Source organism: Anser cygnoides, chromosome 1, assembly GCF_040182565.1.
Source record: "Anser cygnoides isolate HZ-2024a breed goose chromosome 1, Taihu_goose_T2T_genome, whole genome shotgun sequence".
Classification (NCBI taxonomy): domain Eukaryota; kingdom Metazoa; phylum Chordata; class Aves; order Anseriformes; family Anatidae; genus Anser; species Anser cygnoides.
Genome location: NC_089873.1, coordinates 170,943,710 through 170,954,706, shown reverse-complemented (window position 1 = coordinate 170,954,706; position 10,997 = coordinate 170,943,710). Strand labels below are relative to the sequence as shown.

Genomic DNA, 10,997 nt, shown 5'->3' with positions numbered 1-10,997 from the left:
CAACAACAACAAAAACCACTTCTCCCTAAATTCTCTTTAGGAAAAAGTTGACTACATAAGGGCCTATAAAAAGAACCTGAAAGTCAGATTTTGATCTTATTCTAGCTAGATTTAAAGAATAAATTATTAATTTTACCATTTCAGCATTATTTCAGATAATAGAAGTGGACAAATCTGAAAAATTTCACATGAGAATAATGTTACATTTTGGAAAAAAATGTAAAGGAAAATTGAAAATGGGCATAAGAATATTGAGAGAAAAAAAGAGTGTAAATGGCATAAAAATCAAAGCAGAGAAAAAATATCTATCATAGATTGCAATTATTAGAATTCTTTTTTGAAGGTCAGTATATGTGTAGAACAAGCATATTCGCATTGTGTATGAATATAGTGTAAGCAAAAGGAAGTTGTGGGAATGGGATTAAAATTAATTTTTTTAATTGATTAGGTATCTGTGTAGGAGAATGGCATGCTAATGCCTAATTGCAATTATAATTCTAGAAGCTTCTTGTTTTGGTCTCAGAAGTTTATGTTTATGTGAAGCAAAATTTGTAAAGAGGTAACGTTATTAAACAAGGTGTTACAGTGGGGAGAAAATTGACATGTTTGTCTGAAGAAGAAACACTAAATTTGTAATTCAAAAGCCAACAGGTTGTGGAAAAACAACATTAAAGAATTTACATCTGATTTCTAATTAGTACAGAGAACTATATAAAAAGATTTAAAATGGATTACTTAGGCTTCAGAACTGATGTTCAGTTTGTGTCAGGAAACAAAGATCTCCATGCAAGTTAATGCTGTTAAAAGGACAGATACATCTTCAAATCAGAAGTCCGAAGTAGGAGTCTGTATATATTTTTCCATCTCAACTGGCTTCAAAGTTTTCCACTAGGAAAACTCTTTTAATTGTAACTGCAATTCCTTCCCAAAATTGCTAGTGACAGAGGACAGTGACATTTGCACATTTTGACTATGAAATGTTTCCTAATGTATGAGCAAGGCTTTAAAGAAGAGGATTACTCGGCAGTCCTATTCCCAGATTTTGTGCCTCCCAGAATAGCAGAATTTCATATTTGAGCATTGGCCTTAAGATTTTAACTGATTCAGCTGAGCAGATAGAAAATGTCAATGTTAAACCTACTGCCAAGGCAAAAGCTCAAAGAATCATTGCTGCCAGAAATGATCAACCATAAAGGGAAGCACAGATGACACTAGTATATTTACTCTATGAAGGTTATTAGATCGGGTGGTATAATTTTGCCTTATTCCATTCTCATATATTCTCAATTCCCTACTTGTAGTTATTCTCAGTGGAAAGTGAAAAGTGATAAATTGGCCACTTTAATCAGGCAGCATTGTGTATGTATGAGTGTCAGAAAGAAATAAAATATAGTATTTTTTATCTCTTTTGAAATATGATGAGGAGCTGTCATTTAAAAATATTTTTTTTTAAAAGAGGCTGTATAATCTCTTCTGGTCATGCCTGACCTGTTACATGAGTCAATGTAGGAATCGTATCAGTTTTCCATCCCTTCATGAGTTTCTAACATGCAGAAGATGCATTTAATAATAAGCTTAGAGCCCACATGCTTAAAATGAATATAAAAGTAACTAAAAATTAGGAAACTGCCCTTTAGACTCCCACTTTTTCAATAAAGCTCCGTGGCAGCCAAAGATTTGATTTGTGTGTAATTAGATTAAACACTCAGGCTTCCCCTTCAGTAGACTCACTTGTAAGATGCAACGAGGTACAATCTGAACTTTAAAAAAATAATAATCATCTTGGAGGTGTTTTTTCTTTTTTTTCTTCCTACTGTAGAGCAACAGCTTAATCATTATGAATGAATATTGAATATCTAGACTTTTTTATATCTTCAGTAAGAACTAATTCTCTTCCCTTAAGTAACTGTGTAGATGAGATGGCCATAACACACTTGAAGAAAAGACATGAATAGAAAAATATTATATTATCTACTTTTCTCTTTCAAAAACACAGCTTAAAAGTGATTAAATGTACTTTGATGTTTCTGCTGTTAAAACTCTTTCAGCCATGAAAACTGTCAATGTATTTCCTCCTGCTTCTTGTCTAGAGCTGTCCCTTGATGCTATTGATTATCCAGTTCTCCAGGACACATTTGTGAGAACAGTACAGAACTTACTACTGCACGCTTACATATTTACACCTCCGACAGTCTGATTTTTTTTTTCTTCTTCTCAGAATATAAATAATTATTATGATTTTATAGGGCATAAATCCTTAACCTTTCTCACTTTCAAACTTCTTCATGTCTGTGATCAATAGAGCATTCACTGTGTAAATCCTTGTTCTCGTGAAGTTATTATTCTTGTTGTCTGATAAAAAAATAATCATTTCACAGTTAGTAAAATCCTAAGCAGTGCTCACAAAGTCATGGTTGCTTGATGACTACGACACAGGCACCAGCTCTTCCAATATTTAGGGAAGCCATCTGCAGAAAATAAAGAAATGACCAAATAAATAGAATTAACTGAATAGGGATGTCATGCAAGAGAGTTGTGTTAACATTAGTCTAAAATGTTCCAAACTAATGGGATTAAATACAACCCACAGTATCTTAATGCTGTACTTTTAAAATTACTTAATCAAGTTACATCTTTCATTTGAAAATGTAAGTACAGGGGAAAAAAAAAAAAAAAGGTGATTTTAGAGCATTCATTCACTTTCTCAATTTGTTTATATGCCAGGGGTTTCCAAGTTCTGTAGACTGTGGTTGATATCTCCATTTCAGTCCCTGAGTCAAGGCCAAAGCTAACAATAACAAAACTGTATGGTTCCAGTATTACTAAACAGCGTCAAGTTTCCTTTAAGATAAGTTTGTCAGCTTCAGACACTATTTCAAGACATCACAAGTAGTTAGTAGTTGTAGGAGGCTGGACCTCTTTACTTGTTGAAGCTAACACAGTAGTCAGCATCTATGCTATTTAATAATAATACTACACTGTAAGTAGTACTGCTCTAAAGCAGAGGTGTTACATGCTGCTGAAGTATCTGTTCAAGTGTCCAACTTATGTTTTTATGTGGAATGGTGGTATTTGGAAATAAATTTTTCAAATGTTATCCTAAACAATGTCATAAAAATGCTCTTTTGCCCTTCAAATAACAATAGATAAAAAGGTGATGGTCTTCTGCATTCATTTTTACACCTTACATATCTAAATTTAAGCTTGAGAACAGAAGACTCCCTTTGCAGTCACAAAAAGAAGCAGACATATTTTGGATATCTGGCCTGTTTTAACTACTTATTTTAGGATGATATATTTTCAAAGTATGTAATTTTCTTCACTACCTTTAAAAGGATCTTTGGGTCACTAATTCAGATGTAAGCATCTACACTGGTGAAATGAATTATATTTCTAGAAAGTCTTAAAACAGAATTAATAAAAGAAAGCACTGAAAGCAACCTTTGTTTCTTCTGAAGGATTCGCTATGACCCTAAATCATTTCAAGTACTACTGTGAAGTAACTGTTGGTATAGGGTGATGGTTGGACCACACGATCTTGAGAGGTCTCTTCCAACCTTAATGATTCTATGATTCTACAGTTCTACGATTCTATGATTCTATGATAATTAAGTACATTTTCTCTATAATCAAATCACCAATCCCCACCTTCTTGCACAATAACAATACTTCTATTCTTTTATAGTTCACCATTAGGAGCTTCCATATAGCTTATTTCAAAATATTCATCAAAAAGAAGGAAATGGAATTAAAGAATGAAATGAAAACTTGGCTCCATACTTAAAATAAATAAACTGTTTCATATGAAAAATCTTCAGAATATGCTGGTCAACAATTAAAATTCCGTGTTGACAATTTTTAGAACATTTCTTCTATATGAAGAACTACAAAGAGATAATTAGAACAGAAATTGATGAGAACAAGATTTTTGTCTGGAAGGTAAAAGATGATATTTCTAACGAATGTTTATTCTGTCTTCTGCTAGTTTCTTAATTCTATGTTGTTGGGGTTTTTTGTTTGTTTGGTTGGTTGTTTTGTTTTGTTTTCTATCTGCATGAGGAAACTCCTAACATCAAATTAAATCAAATGATAAAATACTAGGACTAATTTTACAGCCATGGCAATCTCAGATACCTTTTTGTTGTTGTTGTTGTTTTCATAAAAGCAATGTTTTTCCAAACATATCAAAATGTGTTACAGAATTAAAGATACAGACTTCACAATTACCTGCATCCATTCATTGGTTTGAGGGTCATAGGCTTCCATAGTGTTCAGGTATGTTTGACCATCATATCCACCTACTGCATATAATTTGTCACCAAGTAGACAGACACCAACAGCATCTCGAGGCATACTCAGTGGAGCCACCATTGTCCATGTATCAGTTTTTGGATCATATCTAATGAAAGAGAAAGGAAATTGAATGTTTAGTGGGAAGCTAAGTGTCCACTCATGCTGATCTTTGCATGAAATAAAGCACTTTTCTGAATAAATAAATTATAAATAAATAATCCATGAGCATCCAATCCAAAATAGCAGAAAGAAAAGCAGAAAGAAAAGATACAGATATATTTTGTTCCCAATTCAAGTATTTTAATGTTGCTTGTAAATTTTGACTTTGTTAACCATCTTGGAAAAACAAGCAAACAAACAAAAAAACACAACCAAGCTTTTTATGGCTTAAGGTGTCATAAGATAGATGACAAGTATATAAGAACAATATCTGATTGTATGCATATATTTATGCATATATTTCAAATAAATAAGAATATTTTTGTAGTATATTAAAATATTCCTGATAAAATTATATTCTACTATATTTTATTTTCTAAAATGTTACTATGCAATGTTCATAGCCAGAAAACCTCCCCAGAAATACAGGGGATATTTTTAACTGCATTATAGTTAGATTTTCCTCCCAGTTCAAGTTAACAAAGTAGTACAGTTCTCAAGATATTAATCATCACAGAATTTTTAAATATGAGGGCAGAATTCCCCTTTCATAATGATAGCTATTCAAAAATTAAATATTTAGCCTAGGCTGTTAGATAATAGCCTTAATTTAGATATTCATTAGCAATGTAAAAGTAGTTAATTCCAGAGGCCATTTCATTGTATATATTTTAAACACCTACTGTAAAACAGAAATGAATCATTTGGTTACTAAGGATGCCTGGAGTATTAAGTTAAATTAGATACCTCATTTTTAGATCACTGATATTACCAAAATACCAAATTATATCACAGTATGATAGAATTAATTTTACCAGTCCTTAAGCATCTATACTATGTAGCAACTATGTAGTAGAAACACTTTACACACAGTGGCAAAAATAAACAGTTTAAGGATGAAATGTCTTTAACACACTTGAGTCACTTTCTTAGGTGTAAAGTAAATGACACTTTGGACATGGCAATCTAAAATAATTAGGAATTCTGTAATGGCTAAATATCTTATTCACAAGTGTTCTGACTACTGACTATTATTATTGTTATATAAAATTATGTACCAAAATTTTTTCTTGTAGTACTTTAACAGGCAGTATTAGGTATAAATTCATGTTTTGGGGGTGCCCAGTTCTTTCAGTATATTTTCTTGTAGTCTATACTTTCTTACTTAGAAGTTATTAATCCTACAGTAACTTTTATATATAGATGCTCTACCAAAAGAAAAAAAAAAAAAAGGCTTTTACTACAAAGGTTGAATTTAGCAGCATCTGTAACTATTTCAGTCATTCATATTTTCATAAGCAAGCTGCATGAATACTGTTAGAGGTCTTGGGTCTTGTTAGAGATTATTTGAACAATGGAAATTTATGAACATTTTTTGACATAAATATTGAAGCAGTGATGTTTAGTGCTTTTCTTGTGACCTCATTTGCTTCATAAGCATAACCTTCCAATAGAACAACAAAAGAATTAATTACCTTTACTTTAATCTTCATTAAACTGTTCTTTATAGTTAAACACACATTAGGGAAAAGACTCTGCTCAGCTATTGGCTGTTAATCTTTCTGGCTTTATTGGATCGTCTCAGAAAATAAGATTGTAAAAAGTTGTGGTCAACTTCTTATGTCTAAAATATCTTTAAATTAATGGTGTTTTTCACTTTGCTTCCTTTTTATTCCTTTTCTTTATGTTATTTATTCACATTCTTTCATTTTGCCATCTTTCTCTAAGAAGTTTTGACTTAAATATATACATGAGATAAATGTCTTTTAAAACTTGAGAGGAAAATACTTTAAAACAATGTTTGAATATGTGTATATGTAACAAGATTCATATGCATATGTAACAAGACAAAATACTGTTAATTTTGAATGGATTTTTTTTCAAAGACTGTGTGACTTTTTCAACAAAAGCATTGTATGCCTTTAGCTGAAAGAGTTTCTCAACTTTCTTTTCCAGTGTGTATTGTATCTACACTTCCCTAAAGGCAATAAATTTTAATGTACTATTTGATACACTGTTTTTAAATTACAAGGGCCAAGGTGAGGAACTGTAAAAGCAGGATATCTAAATATAATTGTCATTTTTGGCCTATTTGTTTTCTTTTTTAATAAAAAAGTAACCAAGAGCTAAATAGAAAGCTTAAAACTTAATTCTATTAACAAGATGGAATTTCTAAAGAATGTGATTTTTTTTTAATTGACAGGAAAATGTCTGAATTTTCTTATATCCTTTCATCTGTTAAAAACAACTCTACATTTCATCTTTATAATAACTAGGTATGCCCTATGGTGCGAAGGTTTACAATAAAGTTCCTGAATGTGGAAAAAAAATATAATTTGAAATCAAAGTGGGAAGGGGAAAAGCTATAAATCACTTTTTCAATAGCTGTCACATTTGGAGCAAGTAGCATTCTTTTCCAAGTGTTGCTTCACTGCCAAAACATCTGCCAAAATATTTCCAAAATTGTATAATTCTTAAATAGAGATTATTGATTGTACCTTTAAAAAATAACACAACATTGTACTTTCCCAACTTGTGAAAAGCAGACAAATATACCTATTCTTTTACTTTTAAGTACTCAGAGCCACAGGAAATCCTCAGAATTGCATAAACTTAAGTGTTTAAATTGGGAATCTAAATTACTGTTGAGCAGGATTTAACAGCAGCATTCAGAAAACACATATCTGCTCTCACTAGATTTAAGTAATCTCAAAAATACATTAAAAATATATTTATTATGTCTCTTTAACAGTCTTTCAGGAAAGAAAAAAATAAAAAAATTTGAATAATGTACATCCTGGCAAACTGTCTCAAGAAAAGACTTGTTCCTGAAGAAGAAGAGACAGTTAAAAAGATTGATGCCCTAAATATTTACAGAAAGTGAAACTTTCAGGGATATATGAAATAATATAATAGATCTCATCAACACTTATTAGTCTTTGATTTGTTAAAGAGTTTTTATTTTTGGAAGATGATGGATTATTTTTGAATGTAAAAGTAGACATATCAAATTACATCCAAGCCACCTTATATGTCTGTCAATCATTGGGAGGGTCATAAGACATTGTTCATGTTATAGTGGAGTACTTCACTTAATTCACTCTAATAGATACTCTATGCAAACTAATAGCCTTACAAGTTCTGATCTGTGAGTCCTAACTTTTACTCTGGAAGCTAACTGCCCATGAAGTACACTACCCATATTTTTTGCTATCAGTGCAATAAAACCTAGGCAAAGGACACTGTATAATGTCATTCAGATATCAGAATATAAAATAACTAAGCATATGTATTTAATTGGTTGTTATCATACCCTCTGAGGAAGACAAATGTAACGGGATGGGTTTTATCTTCAACATCAGAAGGATTCTCTTCTCAGAGACCCAAAAATCAATTAAATAGATAGATAGATGATAGATAGATAGATAGATAGATAGATAGATAGATAGATAGATAGATTGATAGATTGATAGATAACCTTCCATGTAAGTACCAGCAAGCGGAGAGAGTTGGAAAGATTTCATATTTATAAATATTGTCACTAGCAGTCATTAGGAGTTAGACTTGATGATCCTTGTGGGTCCCTTCCAGCTCAGGATCTGCTATGGTTCTATGATTCTAAAATTAATATAAATTTACTTTATTAAAATTCTGGGTAATTTTCCTTACAGATATAAAGCCACCAGGATAAAGATAAAGGGAATCTAGGATTTCTCTGATGAACTTTCATCTCTTGGAGATGAGGAGAAGTAAAGTATTTTATAGTAGACATGGGAACAACTAAGACTGAGCATATGGTTAACTTACAGAGTAAGTTTTAACTTAGAATTTTTGGATTAGTTGTTGGGTAACTAGTAAATTCTAATCAGATTCAACAGAAGCCATAGCTATCATTAAATAAATGTTGAAATACTTCAGATGAAAATAAATTAATAAATAAATTAGTGTCTGTCAGTGCCAATGCCTGTCTTGACTTCTGTGTTTAGATCAACCAAGTACTCAAATATATATGCTTTAAACTTTGCAACCTGCATGTATTTGAAAGTATTTTTCATTATTCTACTTTAAAGCATGCAAAAGCTGAAATAGAAAAAAGTGATCCCTTCATGAAACATTTGAGGAGTACCTTCAAAATTAATGCTATAGGCATGCCAACAGTGCCCTACTGCCCTAACAGATATTCTTGAATTTGTGGAATATCCACTTGTGAAATTCAGGGTACTGTAAATACAGCATGTAAGGCTTATATCAACATATCAGAGAAGTAGTAGTAGTGTTAAAAGTAACACTGTCATGTACTGTAAATATCCATCACTTCAGCAGTTCAATTTTTATTGAAATAAAATTAAATAAAATTAAATAAATCTTATTGCTACATTAGAGTTAAAAAAAAACATGTTATAAAATTATTTCAGGCCTGAAAATTTATTTCTGCAAAGTTTAGTTTATGATTCTGCAACGTGTAATGTTTTGCCTTAGAAACAAAGATTTCTTAAAGGAGACGTCAAAAGAGTGAAATTGTATGTCCAATGTAATATTTAATAGTACTGTGAAAAAAAAGGGAAATAAAATCATCTATAAAGCAATTATCTTCTCTGTGGAATTTTTCCAGTAAAGAGGAAACTAGCATTTGCTGGGGGAAAGCAAATAAACAAACAAACAAAACCAAAAACAACAAAATACCACATCTGCTGAACTTTGCCATCATTTAAGTAAGAAAATGATGCTTCCAGGCATTATCTTCATAAAATTCATATAGTGGATACCTTTCTACATAGTCCAGCAGTCGGGAGCAGTGGTTAGAAGCAGGAGCATCATGACCTCCAACTGCATAAAGAAAGCCATCACATGTAGCCACTCCTACACCTCCTCTTCTCTTACACATTGGAGCACACATATTCCATTTATTTGTGTGAGGGTCATAATATTCCATTGAACTCAAACATGAACTTCCATCCCGACCTCCAACTGAATATAACCTAAGAAAATCCACACAATAAAGTGTTAATAAAACAACATCTCAGAGCTGTAGTAATAAAGACAAGAAGTATATTTTTGTTTGGTCAGTTGGTTTGGTTTTGTTTTGTTTCATTTAGTTTTGTTTTAATCTGACTTTAGCAAACAGGGGAGAAAAACAAAATATAGTTTCTCAAAAACATATGAATTTCATATGATAAGCAAACATAGAGGATTTTAATATTTTTTACCAAATCCACTTTCTACTTCATGGAAGTACTTTCCTACTTTGCCCAGCTCAATGGCAATGAACATATTTTCTCTCTGGGAATGGGTATCTTCATTGTTTGGTTGCAGCAGATAATGCCAAAAGTGCCAGTGACACACAGATTTGTCTCAATAGATTTATAAATCATGTAAACAGGGTTGCTACTTAACTGCTTATCATCTGTGAGGTGGAAGTGCAAGTGCTAACTTCTAATTGGTAATCCAGACAAGAAAGTTATAATCCATTTATGATTATTTCTCTGTGTTTTTATCATGCATCAAAGTTGTGGGAGTCTGACAACTGCTGTCTGCATTTTAATATTTTATCTTGCATAATTCTTTAATACTGAATAGAATCAAAAGCTTTTAGTTCTACATTCCTAAAAAAAAAAAAAAAAAAAAAAAAAAAAAAAGCCATGCTGAAGCTTTGTATGCTAAATTACAAGCCAGAAGAAAAAAATGTATTCAGTCTTTGATCTAGTATTCACCCTATTCCACATACAGAACTCTCAATGGGTCTCATATCTGGAATGAATTTTACACTTGCAATATAGGAAAGATCAAATATTCAGTGCAGTGCAGAAAAGAATATCTCATTATGTTTTAAATATGGATTTTTAAAAAGTACTAACTTGTCTCCAAGTTTTCAAAGATCTTGGATAAAATGATGATAAGTCTTGCCTATACTACCACTAGCATGGCTACTCAGCAAGTAAGGTAACGAGACCTCATCTCAGTCTACTGCTTCCTCATGAGGGGGAGTGGAGGGGCAGGTGTCGGAGTTCAACAAGTGTTTGGACAGAGTCATATGGTCTGAACTTTTGGGTAGACCTGTGTGGTGCCAGGAGTTGGACTCGATGATCTTTATGGGTCCCTTCCAACTCGGGATATTCTATGATTCTTTGACACCCCCAGGCAGTGGATGCTGATTTTCTTCATCAGAATATATTATGAGGATTGAGTTCTGTAGGGAAGTCCTGGAAAACTTCTGAAAATATTTTAAATTTGAAATAGCAAAAATGTGGTGTAAAAACAAGCAAACAAACAAGCAAACATGCAAACAAACAAACAAACAAAACAATTCTTTTGTGTTTGGCAACTACCTGCAGGCAAGAAACTTGTTTCCTTCCTCCTTTTGTAATGGTTCCCAGTAGAAAGCAGTCCTGATTGCTCTTTCCCAATGTTACCATGCTGCATTCATTTCTTATATGAATCCTTTTGCAGTCTGTTGCCTTTTCTACAGTGCCTGGAGATTAACTAATAGACACTCAAGCTATTTTAAAGTTCAGCCATTGAGCAATTTAGGATGCAAAAGCAGCCTG

The 10,997-nt window shown here is 32.0% G+C and overlaps 1 protein-coding gene across 1 annotated transcript in view; it reads right to left on the bottom strand.

Moving 5' to 3' along the window:
• Window positions 1–598: 598 nt before the first annotated feature.
• KLHL1 (kelch like family member 1) overlaps window positions 599–10,997 on the bottom strand; it is a 250,133-nt gene continuing 239,734 nt past the window's right edge. Inside the window, exons 9-11 of the mRNA XM_066987863.1 lie at window positions 9,219–9,431; window positions 4,228–4,399; window positions 599–2,468 (exon numbers count right to left, since the gene is read on the bottom strand). Of these exons, the coding sequence (XP_066843964.1) occupies window positions 2,409–2,468; window positions 4,228–4,399; window positions 9,219–9,431 (445 nt within the window). The 3' untranslated portion in view covers window positions 599–2,408. The remainder of the gene's footprint in view (window positions 2,469–4,227; window positions 4,400–9,218; window positions 9,432–10,997) is intronic.